Source organism: Caloenas nicobarica, chromosome 1, assembly GCF_036013445.1.
Source record: "Caloenas nicobarica isolate bCalNic1 chromosome 1, bCalNic1.hap1, whole genome shotgun sequence".
In the NCBI taxonomy this organism is placed as follows: domain Eukaryota; kingdom Metazoa; phylum Chordata; class Aves; order Columbiformes; family Columbidae; genus Caloenas; species Caloenas nicobarica.
The window spans coordinates 81584999-81598532 of record NC_088245.1 but is presented as its reverse complement, the minus strand read 5'-3'; the positions used below and the strand labels follow the sequence as shown (position 1 = coordinate 81598532).

Genomic DNA, 13534 nt, shown 5'->3' with positions numbered 1-13534 from the left:
TATCTCTTAATTTGTTTTAAAAAGTAAGTAAATATTTTCAATTAGAAATTGGAAACCAAGCAATTTTTTTCGCATATGAAAAGACAGAGGAATGCCTGTTTTCTTAACTCAAAGATGACCATCTTAAAACCAGAGATCATTTTAGGTTTTCCTATTGAATGTAAACTAATCTAAAGTATCTCCTTTTTAGTATTTAGTGACAGTGTACCTAGCCTGCTGTAGATTCGCAGTTTTGTGATACCAGGCCACTTGCACTTTCTTGTTCTGCATGAAGGCAGAGTAGAGTAGTTTGATCAAAAAATTGAACAGCAAAACTGATTAGGCCATATTAGGAATATATTTTATAAATCTACTAATGTGAAATCCACCCTTTAAGAACTTGTCATTTAAACTCAGCTGAGGCAAATACTTATATGTAGTTTTGAATCTATTTTGTCCCTTCTCTGACAAAATGGAATGACCCATGTAGCTTTCTGGATGTTGTTAATGAGTCAGTTTTTAAAAATTACTATCAGATAAAAACATCTAGAAGTATCTATTTAGTAGATTTTTCCATGTTTAGATACTTTTATGGCCTCTACTCTCATTCAATGTTGAGAGTGAAAAGTTGTCACAAAAGTGAGAGATTTTTTTTTTTGCTTTGTTTTGGGGCTGTTAAACTTTCGAGCTTTAAAAAAAAAGTCACTATTCCTGAAGTACTGTTTTCTTGATTTTTTTTTTTTAATTAAATGAGGTAATCAATTAACTTGATTGAAATATGAAATCCAAACTATAGTGCAAGTGGTTGTACACATGAGTATCTGTGTCATTATCTTTGCTGCCTGCTTCTGAATGTTAGATTCATAATGAACTGGCTTTTCATTCTGAGGTCCTTTGCAGGGAGTTTTACATGCATGAAAAGATATGGTTACATAGCTGAACTAACTTACTGGAATGCTCCAAAGGTTCTAGCTGCTTCATGTTTCTTGTTTTACATCAAATCATGGATACTCAGCATACTAAGTAGTGCAAAGATGTTGCTTTCCTAAAAATTATACTCTATGTTCATATTAACAAGTCCATTTTAGTGTACAATTGTATTATTTTACTAATGAAGAAGCAGTAGCTATATTTTAATATCACAGAACCAGACAATTATGATGGTTGGAAGGGGCCTCTTGATCATCCAGTACAGGCTCCCCTGCTCAAGCAGCCTCAAATACAGCAGGTTGTCCAGGAGTGTGTCTGGCCGGGTTTTGAATATCCTCACAGATGGAGACTTGCACCACAACCTCTCTGGGCAACCTGTGCCAGTGTTTGATTGCTCTTGCAAGGTTACTCTGCTCAGGTGGAATTTCATGTTTCTTAATTTGTGCCCACTGCCTCTTGTGTTGTCACTGGGCACCACTGGGAAGAGTTTGGCTCCATCTTCTTTACACTCTTTCGTCAGGTATTTATACAGATTGATAAGATGCCCCTTGAGCTGCCTTTTCTCCAGGCTGAACAGTCCCAGCTCTCTCAGCCTTTCCTCTTATGAAAGATGCTCTAGTTCCTTAATCATCTTTGTGGCCCTTTGTTGGATTCACTCCAGTATGTCCATGTCTTTCTTACACCGGTGAGTCCAGCACGGAACCCGACACTCCAGCTAGACCTCAGTACTGCTGAGCAGAGAGGAAGGATGTCCTCCCTTCATCTGTTGGCAGCAGTGCCAATGCAGTCCAAGATGCTGTTGACCTTCTTTACAAGGAGGGTGCTTTTCTGGCTCATGATCAGCTTGTTGTTCACCAGGACCCCTGAGGTTCTTCCCCATGGAGCTCCTTTTTAGCTGATCAACCGCAGTGTGTACTGGTGCACGGGGCTGTTTCCTCTCCAGATGGAGGACTGAGCATTTCCCTTTGTTGCACTTCATGAGATACTTCTCTGCCCAATTTCCCAGCCTGTTGAGGTCTCTCTGAATGGCAGCACAACCATCTGGTGTATCAGCCACTCCTCATAGTACCTATTACCTGCAAACTTGCTGAGGGTGCACTCTGTCCTGGTATGCAGGTCATTAATGAAGACGTTAAATAGTCTTGGCCACCGTATCAACCTCTGGGGTGTAGACCACTAGCAGCTGGCCACCAATGATCACCGCTCTCTTCAGTCCACCTTACTGTCCAAGTACATACTGTTGGACAGGGTTTATGTGTGAAATTATTTAAATGCTGTGATGTTTGATTATTTTTGGTAAGAAAAGGGATTGCTGTATGTTTCCATGTTACAGTAGTAATTGAAAGCAAATTTAGTCAAGAGTTTTACCAACAGATATTATCTTCAGAAATTTACAGTGAAAGCTTGTGCCAGTTTCTTTTTGATAGTAAGATAACTTTCTTAACATGTTTATGTAATAACAGAGGACAGCAAGTTTTGTTTGACTCACGGTGTGCTGTTTCATTGCATGTAATGCCATTCCTCTGTCATTTTTCTACTGATTAAGTCCAGAGTCAAAACTTTTTATGGAAAGTGCTTACTGTGAACATACTGTTAACATGACATAATCACAATTAAGAGGGAGCAATAATTAGTAAATCCACTGATACAAAAAGGATGTACTTTAAAGTAGGAAAGAATTTAAAATATAAGAACCATGCCATCATTTTGTGTGCCTCTCTGCTATGTCTGAAGAAGGCTGAAAGATCATTCCTAGCATGTCTCATTGCTGGCAGAATTTTACATGTGGCCGTGTAGAAACCTGTTGCTCATTTTGAGTGATGGGATAAATGTGACATTGCGTAACAGCCTCTTCAGAAAATCTGTCTGAGGGTTTGTGATAATCCTTTATACTGAAGGCGTTTGGGTGTTTTCACATCCTATGGTTGATTTATATGGCCAGGGATCTGGCATCCTAATCCACTCCTGAGTCAGTGACCTTGTCAGTGAGGTGAGGAAAGCAGTCTCCCCTCCCCATGTCTGCCTTTCTGGCTGTGAAATAGGAGCTGACTGCTATGGGCAGTGCTTCCAGACTTCATTCATGTTTGTTAAACCACTTTGAGGTCCTCGGAAAGAAGATGCTGTAAAGTGCTTAGTTATTCTATAAAATGCAAATGTTTGTGGCAAAGGGTATTTTAACTTTTTCTGAATAGTATTCCCTAGCTAATGCTTGCTTTACCCTTTCTTCTCCCTCCTTCAGTTCATTCCTTCATCCCAAAAAGAGCAGAGCTTGAAATATGAGGCTAAAGATGATGCTTACTTTTCTCAATTAAAATAGAGAGGAAAAAAAAAACCCAAACCCAAACCTCCCACAGTTTTTCATTATAGATTCCCTCCTTTTGGTGGTCACAAAACCTATTTACTACAAGAATATTGATAATTCACATTTACCCTTCTTCTTGGAACTGATTAACATATTTATTAAATCTGATTCTACTAGGACGTGTGCGCTGCAATGCTTTGGCTTATTTGCACTGCAGTAGTGGTGGCAGTCTTTCATTCTGAGTTGTGCGGTGTAAATTGGTTATAAACGTAAAAGAAAATGAAATTGCTTTAGGAATAAATTTTATTTGGGAAAGAAATTTTCCCTAGGTATATCAGTGGTAGTAGAAGATGAAGTTCAGCAGAGAGTTTCTTCAGAAAACAAAGGAGGATGTACCCCAAGTGTTACCTTGCTCGTTTCCTTTTTTAAAAAAAAAGTATACATTGTTTTCAATTAACTGTAGATCGTAGTCTCTAGCATGCTAAAATAATGGGCTCATTTCTTTTATTCTTGAATCATCTTAACTTCAGGCTTCCTGTGGTACGATTTTGGTTTGCAGTGTCAAGTCTGAGATGAGAAGTCAAAGGCACTTAATATATCTTAGCCAAGAAAATTAACTACTAGCACACCACCACAGTTATATAGTACCCAGTTTACTTTATGAACTAATACTATTAACAGTCTGAAAGTTCTTACCTGAGCACTTTGATTAATACAGGATAGTACTGGAATGAAGTTGTGGAAGAAACGGTGGTTTGTGCTCTCAGATCTGTGCCTCTTCTATTACAGAGGTAAGTTCCACTCGGGAGAGCTTTGTGTGCTAGTTTTACTGGGAGCAGATAAAATTTGACACACCACTCAAATGTAAGAAGAATGAAGGTGCTACTTAATGGATAAAATAATTGTATAGCTGTCAATATCCAGGCCTGCTACTTTTTTTGGTTTTTTCTTTTTTTTTTTTTCTTCCCCTGTCTTCCTAATTACCAGTTTCACATAATTGCTTCCTGCCTGTCAAGAATGCTCAAAGGGCAAACCCATTCACAACTGTCTCTTTTATTGAATTCTGGATTGTAGATTTCTTACTGCTCCCATTGTTAGGAACTAAATATGCCAGGTTAAATCTGATTTTTCATGCAAATGAAGTAGCTGAAATGGCAATAGGAAAGGGATAGTGCATGGGAGCTGAAACTCTGCCCTTGGAACGATAAAGAGGATATATATGCCTTTTGGGAATCTCATCAGTGTTCATTAATACTTATGAAGTGAAATGTTGTCCAATTCCATATGAGTATTAGGCTTTGCTGTATTTGGAACAAAAACATCTGTTAGTACCCTTATGTAGCTCCATCAGACTTATTTTACATGGGAAAAATTAGCTGCTTATAATTCTAGTCTGGAGATTTTTATGTTAGAAAACCGATTCCTTCACCATTAGAGATTATTAACTGTTGTGCTCCTGAGGGGATAAGCAAATTGCATTTGTACAAATGGAAACTTATTCAATCCTGAAATAAGGTGTAAAACTGTAATAGTTTAAAGGAGGCCAGTGGAGGATAGCCACTGCTGAGTCAATATTAGGCTATAATTTCAGTCACGGAGGCATCGATTTTGGTACAATTACACTGCATTTAGTTAAGTGGTCATTATATACTCTGTGCTTTCTTATAGAGTTTTTGTCATAGGGCAGTAATTTAGGGTTCTGCTTATTGCAGAGCGATGTTTAGATTTTTCTAAGAGAAGTGCAACTTGAAAGAGTTCGGTGGCAGGTTCGCTCTATTATTTACTACATTGGGGAAATATGCCAAGCCGAATGCTGCTTAGCGGCTCTCCAGGTGCCTGTACCCATTCACGAAGCAAACTTTCAGGCGTCTTCCCTCCCTGATAACTGTTTGCCCCAGAGTGTGTGTCTTAGAGATCCGAAGGCAAACTTTCAGGGGAGGCCTGTACCTGTTATGGTGCAAACTTTCAGGATTCTTCTCTGCCTGATAACCGTTCCTCCAGTCTGTATTTTAGAACTCCAGAGGCAAACTTTCAGGCGAGACTCGATAACTGTCTGCAGAGCAGACTTTCAGGAAACAAAATTCTAAGAAAAAAGGAAAAAAAAAAAAAGGGAGTAGAGTACCGGGAGGGCTGGCTCAAGCTGGGTACCTGCGCAAAGGTCCAACCTGAGTATAAAAAATCATAGACTTTTATATCTTTATAGACTATTCATACCATAATTCAGTCCAATAGCAATATTTCACTTTGGGGTCTTGCTTCTCATTGGCTCACTCATGTCACATGTGCCTTCGTTTTGTTCAGCTGTAGACATTGTTCATGGTCCGTAGCCTTGCAGGTACCGTTTTGTCTGAATAAATCCTTTTCTTCTCAGTGAAGTGCAAAGCAGGCCCTATTTTGCAGATGTCTGTAATGTCTCCACGTTAGCCTTGAAATCGTTATTTTTCCCCAGTCAGTTCCGTTCTTCCCAGCAAAGTGCAAACTGGACCTTATCTTGCAAGTGTTCAGTGTAGCTTGTAGTTGCTTTTGGTAAATATGAGCAGAACTTTACAGCTTAAGATTTTAGCAAATCCAGTTTACTAAGTAATATGAAGCAAAGGGTATATTAAAAACCATACAACCTTATACTTCTAAATGATTCATTATATTTAGTGTGCATTTACTTAAGCTAAATGATTAGTATTAAACTTAAATTGGGCTCATCCACTGGCCTGTGAGTAATAAAACTATTACCATGCAGCCAGCTTATTTAGCAGAGAGAGCTCAAAGTGGGCTCACCCGGGCTGTCATATTTATAGAATAAGTGGTTGACTCGTAGTCAAATAGCACACAGTGGGAAAGGTCTGCATGAGACTCCTTGCACCCACAACTCATCAGTGTTCAGTGTGCTGCTCTGTTTCCCTGTGGGTCTCCTGGAAGGAGCTCTTGGCCTGGCCGCGGCTCAGGCCTTTACCTCCTCTGGAGCCTGCGCCAAACTGCTGCTGGTTTGGCTGGACGGGGTTGAGTGCACCCGCCACAGGTTTTCTTGCTTTAAACTAGTCTTCAGGCTCTCTCTTCCAAAGTTTCTTTAGAAAGTACTGCTTTGTATCTGCCTTAAAAACATATTAAATTGACTTAAAGCACTGCACATAAAGTATCTCAACATAAAACAAAAAAAGCAATAAGCAAGACCAACAACAGAGAAAATCAATCCAAACAGCTCTGTAATCTTACTCTTTCATTTCTACGTTAGTGTGCCAAATAAGCTGAAATAAAAGCAGAATAGTCTAAATTGTTTGTATGATAAACTTAGGTTTTAGCTATCACTCGCTTACTAGAAGGCTGCTAAAGCTGATAAGCTGTAATTAAACATGTACAGTGATAGTCTTAAAGGTATTAGAAAAGGCTACTAAAATGTAAAAAACTTGCACTCTAAACCCTGTACTTTTAAGTTTTTGTTAATTCTGTCTCAGGTACTGAAAAAATGGAAAGGGGGGAGCCACGAACTTACTCCCAGATCACAAACAGTGTTTCTGGTTGCTTGATTGTGGTTTTGGGGGTTTTTTGGTTTTGTTTTTTTGCTTTGTTAGTAAATCTTACTGAAATTTTATGATTGTGTTATAGTGTTAGCTGCTAATACTTAAATCTAATTTATAGATGAAAAGAAAAATTATTTCATTTTATTTTTCCAGAGCTTAGAGGACACTGTTTTTCTGTTTCATGGAGGGATAAAAGAGTGCCCACATTCATATTGGAAGGTTATTGTTGCAACAAAAAAAATATCTTAGAGCTGGACAGATCTGCTATTTTTCTTTTGTATTATTCATACACAGCATACAAGTAAGGATGAGTATGAGGCACTATAATGTGTAGATAAAAGCTAGTCTGATGGAAAACAGATCTTTACAATCTGGTGGAATGCTGCAGTATGTCTTTAACAAAGACCAAAGTCCTCCTACATAAGCAGCAGTTCAGCGGAACAAAAATGTTTAATGCTTTTATATGGCACTAGTGGGTATGACTTACTTGGTTATAAGTCAAAGTATAATCTGTAAGTCCAAGTATAATCTAGCAGAAGAAGGGAATTTTTTCACCAAAATAGCATTTGCCATGCATTCTGGGACACGGGAGAAAAGGCAGATTTTTGTGTGTGTGTGTGCATGTGGCTAGCAAGGAGTAAATGTTTGAGAGGGCATGATGGGATGGTTTCAGGCATGCTTATGAGTACAGTTGAGTACCTGAAAGTAAATCCACTCCTCATTTCTTTTCTGCCTTTCAATCAGAATAATTGTGTGCTCAGTTCTCCAGTTGAGTAACTATCCAAAAGAGCATAATTTTTACATCTAACATGTCATGTAATGCTAATATGGCTGAGCAGAGCTTTCCCCATATGAATAACTTAAATGAATTTAGTGAGTAAACAAGAACCAGCAAAATATTTTAAAATCCAGGTGTGAAAGCTAGTCCTTTTGTGCTGTTTACATGGATTTTAATTGTAACAGTATTAATTTTCTGTGCTTGAAAGTTTGGAGTATCTATGTTTTCATAGATACATAGCCATTTGTTGAGGCACTATCTTCGACTAAGAGAAGTGTTATGGGGGACAGTCTCCTAAGATACTGGTTGTGAACAGAACTTCTGTATCTGGGATACAATTAAGATTGACTTCATGAATTGCATCAAATTATTCATTCATCCAGTATAACTGGATTTAAGAACGGGCTGTGGCTTCCAGTTAAAATGTCAATTTCTTATTTTAATGTTCTAAAATTTTACATTAAAATGGATGTTTGGTTTTGTGGACTTTTCGTTTGTTTGTTTACAAATGATCTGAAACATGCATTCTTAGAATGCAATAGAGTGTAAACTGTTCATCAGAGTTATAACAATCTCAAAGCTTAATATGCCCAATATCAGAAGAACAACGTGCAAATTTTCTCCAAGACCAGGAATCATAAACAATATTTTAAAATACTTCCACTTTCATAGGTATTTGCAATTTTTACTGAGCAGGCAATAAAGAGCAGGGATTATTCTTGTCACTGAATTAGAGGCTTGACTTCCATCTGCTTTTCAGCTTCAAAGTTGTATGCAGGTAAGCACAGATCCCCAGAAAAATTCTAGGTGAAGCTACTTGTAGTGTTTTCCACAAGGCAGCACATTCCATGTGCTTACACTTTTACAGAGCTGGCACTCTCAGGAGGGAGTTTTTGTGCTTGCCCATCTTGGGAAAAAGTCCAAGGTGGCCATTGTCAGATGGCCCAGATTTCACAGCGCTTGGCAGGTTTTTGGGGATGCACACTTGTGTGATATGGGTTCTGCGGCCTGTGTTGGCAGAGAGGGACCACACGATGGTGGTCTGCGCACTTCTGAGACTGTGTACAGACACCTACGTAACAAATAAACCTGGCTTTCTGATTCTCTAACACATTTCCTTCCGAGGTGAACTTCTTGTTAGTGCTCTCCTGTCGTTAAATACAGACTTTCACTGAAGTGTCTGAATAGCATTATTGTGTGTCAAAACACTGTTTCTCTAATCGAAGACTATATGTTCACAGATGAGAAAGAAGAAGGAATACTAGGTAGCATACTTCTACCTAGTTTTCAGATATCTGTGCTTTCTCCTGAGGACCATATAAACCGCAAATATGCCTTTAAGGTAGGGGAATCAATTTTTCTCTTTAATTTTGAGTCTGAAAGCACAATAATGTAGTAATCAGAACTTATTCTACTGAGGTGTTATGCAAAATGGGATTGACAAACAGTTTCTGAGACTGATTTTTGCATAATACAGTAGCAGAGGATTCAAGTATTTGGCCTGTTGTGAAGATGAACATAATTACTAGAAAGAGAAGATTGATGGATATCACGTATTAGACTTTTATTTTTTTTGTTCATGGATCTTAAATACTGTCTGGTGTTTTAGGATTATAGACTGCAGCTGGACTTATCCTACTAATGAAAGTTCTTTAGTTATTTAGATAGAAAGTATATTTACATGTAAATTAAAATAAGGTTTATTATCACTTAAATCACGATATTACATGAATCATTATTAGGAGTGTTTCACAGCTAATCTTTTTAATCATTATATAAATCACTCTGCTAAATATTTTCTCTTGTTTGTTTGTTTGTTTTATGAGCTCCTTTTGGCTCTTCTTTTGGCCTCCTAAGCAACGCATCATTTATTTACTGTGGTAAGTACAAATTAAACCTTACTGTACCATTCAGACTGCAAAAATCTATGCCGAAATTTTATTTATAATCATTATGTAATTTACATGGATAGTCAAGATAGTTTTTAAAAGACTGAAGGATTTTAAGGGCTTTTTGAGTGTATTAATGAAGAAGTGGCTATGATTGAAAATTATAGGCAATTATTTTGAAAATATGAATGCAGTGACAGAGAAACATGAAAGTATTCCTTCTGATATTTTTTCTGATAATATTATTTGAAGAAATTATTATAGAAAACATTAGAAAAAACATTGTAAAACATATAGAAAACATTATAGAAAAAGTAACATTATTTGCCTCTTTTGTTTTACAGAATCATATATTTTTATTGCAATGACCATGTCATTTCCAATCAGGCAGCTCATCCAAACATGAGGACCTATTATTTCTGCACAGATACAGGGAAGGAAATGGAGTTGTGGATGAAAGCCATGACAGATGCAGCACTTGTGCAGACAGAGCCTGTGAAAAGGTAGTGTGGACTGACAAAACAGCGGCACACTCTATTTCTTCAACATACTTAGTTTGATTTATTTAAATGAAAGTGTATACCTTCAAATGGAATGTAAATTGGCTGAAGTATTTATGCTTATATTGAAGACCCTTACTCATTTCACAATGTTGGCTAAAATTTTGAAGTCGTAAAAATAATCTTAAGTTCTGTTCTGAATATGGATGCCTTGAGCGTAAGGAGCTAGAAGAAAAAAAACTGATTCCTTTCACCAGTGGCATCAAAAGAAGTGCAACAACAAATACTGTGTGCAGGCATGCTTGACTTCCCCTGCCTTCCTGACTGAGTAGCAATAGCAGCTCAACTGGTGTAGTCTTAAGTCTCAAATTCACAACTGTAGCTTCTGACTAAATTAAACAGTTGTACCTGTGGTGAGCCATTCTTGTTCATCATTAAGCTGTCATCAAATGTATACATACCTGATCTGGAGGTTTATCGTTTACGTATCCATGCCTAGACAATGAAAACCAAGTTACTGCTGAATGCCTTGTGCTCTCAGAAACTGAATATTGTCTGCCACTGTCTATCCAGTAAGAATTGTTTTCTCTCTGAATGTGGTCCCTTGGGTCAGATCCATGGCATACAGAATGCAAACCTCATCAACTGAAAATTTAAAACCTCGTTATTGATGGCACAGAAGTTATTGCTGATGGCTGCTGTCACTTGATCTGTTCCATATCCTGTTAGTTCCTGCTACGCTGGAACTAAGAGAATGGCAGCAATGATGAGAAATTTTAAGTTAAAAAAAAAAGTAAAAAAACCACATAGACACAGGTACCAAAGAAGGAAAAGGTACAATTTTTTGCAGAAGAGAAAGCGCATTAAACTTATTCTCAACATACAAGCAAGCAATCTTTCCAAATTTTACATTGCTAGTGCAAGTAATTCCTGTTAACTTCTTCCTGACATTTTTATATGCCATGTTCCAGCATGGTGCTGGCAGAAGCATAAGGTGAAATGCAGAATGATAAGACACTTTTGATGTTACATGTTTTAATGATTTGTGAGCTTTTCAGTCAAACATAATAAGACTTTTACTTACACCAATCTACAGGACATTCACAAGGATAATAGTAAACTAGGAACACCTCTAAATTTCTTCCTGTGCAACTTTTCAGTGACTAATCTTATACAAAAGGTTGAAATCTTAGCTTTTGTCTCTAATATCCTTTAAATGTATAGATAGTGTATGAAGTATTTCATTCTCTGCATTGGACAACATAGTGAAATCGCTTAACAGAAAAATACATTGTTGTCTGTACTTTGAAAGAATAACACATATGCTTCAAGCTCTCAGGTTTCATGTGTTCTTCCCAAAATTACTCTAAATGAAAGATTTCAGCTTATAGAAATGAGCAGTGGTAGGTCTAAATACCACAATGAAATTTGATCTGATTATGATTTCATATTATATATGAAGATGTTATGTTCTTTGTCTCCTGCAACCCTCCTTATGTTTGGGAACGATAGACGTTACAGGGTAGGGATGACCAGAATGAGAATGAGCATAAGCAAGTAAATACTTAATAGCATTTTCACCTTTTGCTTTCTCTATTCAGAGCTTTTAAGAGACTCCACTTAAAAGAATGAAGTTACCATGACAAAATAAAATATCTCGTCTAGCTTAGTGAATAATAAACCTAATCTGAAAAATCAGTTTTTGTTCACATTTAAGTGTATTGCAGATGGCTGTGATAGTTTACAGATTGAGAAATGATTAAACCAAATCAGACCCACTTCAAAGAAAAATTGTACCTTGATTGTTGTCAAGGTTTGATTACAGGGTGACAATAAACTGTGGCAGATGTATTCTTAACCCCCTCTCCTCCCCTTTCCCCCCTTCCCACTAAGGACAGGCGATTGGGAGGGAAAGAAGGACTGGGAGAAGAGAGTTGGAAAAAATTAAAAATGTTTTTCTAATGCTACTAATAAAATAGAGAAAATAATACAAAACATACAAAACCAATCTTGAAAGTCCCGGCAGCTGCTCTGGCAGATGTGGGGCCGGCACCCGAAGTCCTGGACTGGACTCTGCAGCCAACCGGAGCTGGATTCAGCCTGTCACTGGGCCTCGGTTCGCAGGGACAACTCGCAAGGTCCTCTCCCAATGTTGGCCATAAGGAAAAGGGACGAGAGCCTCGTGATCTCCCACTTTTATATGAAGTATCACGTGAATGGGATGGAATACTTAGTTGGTCAGTTTCAGTTCAGTACTTCTCCTTGCCTCTCTCACGGGATGCGCATCCATCCTTATCAGTTCAGCGACCTCGCATTCCATTGCTCTGTCTACCAAAACATGTATCTAACTTTCAGAAAAGTGCAGTTAATAAGAAGACTTTAGCTGACAGGAAAATTCACTAAAAGAGAAACTTGGTTTTTAACAAAACCAGAACAATTGTATAAGCACTTTGTAGGGGTCATTCTGAACCTTTTTTGAACTGGTGAAATGGCTTTCATTTGTTATTTGCAGTACTGTGAAGACTGAACATTTGAAGAGGACGTCATTGTAGTAGAAAAAAAAACTGTGAAAAAAAGGCTTATCTCCATCTGACAGAACCTCCTTAGTGTCGTCTTCATAGTCTTCTGTAATAATCAATACTCTATAGAAGATATTTAGTAAACTTAGTTACATAGACAGATGTTACATTATTACTTGTGACATTTCTTTTAACATAAGCAATCCAAATGTTCATGTAAATATCCACTCTTTTGTGCAGTTCATTAATGCAGCCATATGGTCACGTTTGCCACCTCAGAGCAAGCCTAGCAATATTCGTAGTGAGTTCACCCTGCCGCCAGGCGCACCTTTGCAGACTGGTCATCCTTCTGTGGCTGCAGCACCCTCCATGGCTGCTCTAACGAGACAGATGTGCAGCCACTGCCATGAAGAGTATTCCAGTCTCCTGAAATGCTTGGCCATGCGTTCCTACCCCATTCTTTCACCTGCAGTGCCTGTTCCAGCACTGACGCCTGCCTGTTTCGGATGTTTGGCAGTGTGTGGGGAAACAGTGGGGATTCCCAATACAGCTGAGCTTATCTAACACTTTTTAGCCGGTTATATGTACTCCTGTAATCTACCTTGTGTTGCTTCAGGTGCTTATCTGAGTCCTTGGTGAATCAGCATTGCACACTAAACGAGTAGAAAAGCACTCAACAGCAAAATCAGTAGTTTTCTGCCTGGATACCTTGGGCAGAAGGGGTTTGCCAACAGCCAAAAGAAGTGTCAGAAGAAGAACAAGAAAAGTATCCTATGTAGCACCTTCTTGTTGTTTTAATTCAGGCAAGAAGCCTTAGAACAAAACAGAAGTGGATGGTAACCTCTTTGAAAAGTTTGTTAGTGGTCTTAAAATAATCACTTGAGAGAAAATACGTTTCAATACCAGTGAAGTCTCAAAGACTTTCATGTCTTTTAGCTATCATAAGGAAGAAAACCCTTCAGACATCTATTTTCTGAAGAATCTATCTTTTGGCTATCAAACCAGTTCTTAAAATGAACCATGTAGCAGGATGTGATCTTATCCAGAAGAAATACTGTTTCTTTCCTGTAAAAATCTGTTAAGTATTAAGTATTGTATTACCTCATCCCTAAGTACCCTAAA

At 37.9% G+C, this 13534-nt stretch overlaps 1 protein-coding gene across 11 annotated transcripts in view; it reads left to right on the top strand.

The window, feature by feature from the left end:
- The window catches only part of PLEKHA5 (pleckstrin homology domain containing A5), a 168007-nt gene that overhangs the window by 103255 nt on the left and 51218 nt on the right, over window positions 1–13534 (top strand). For all 11 annotated transcript variants that reach the window (XM_065657445.1, XM_065657030.1, XM_065657115.1 and 8 more), the window contains exons 7-9: window positions 3930–4002; window positions 8746–8846; window positions 9781–9896. In XM_065657445.1, the coding sequence (XP_065513517.1) occupies window positions 3930–4002; window positions 8746–8846; window positions 9781–9896 (290 nt within the window). The remainder of the gene's footprint in view (window positions 1–3929; window positions 4003–8745; window positions 8847–9780; window positions 9897–13534) is intronic.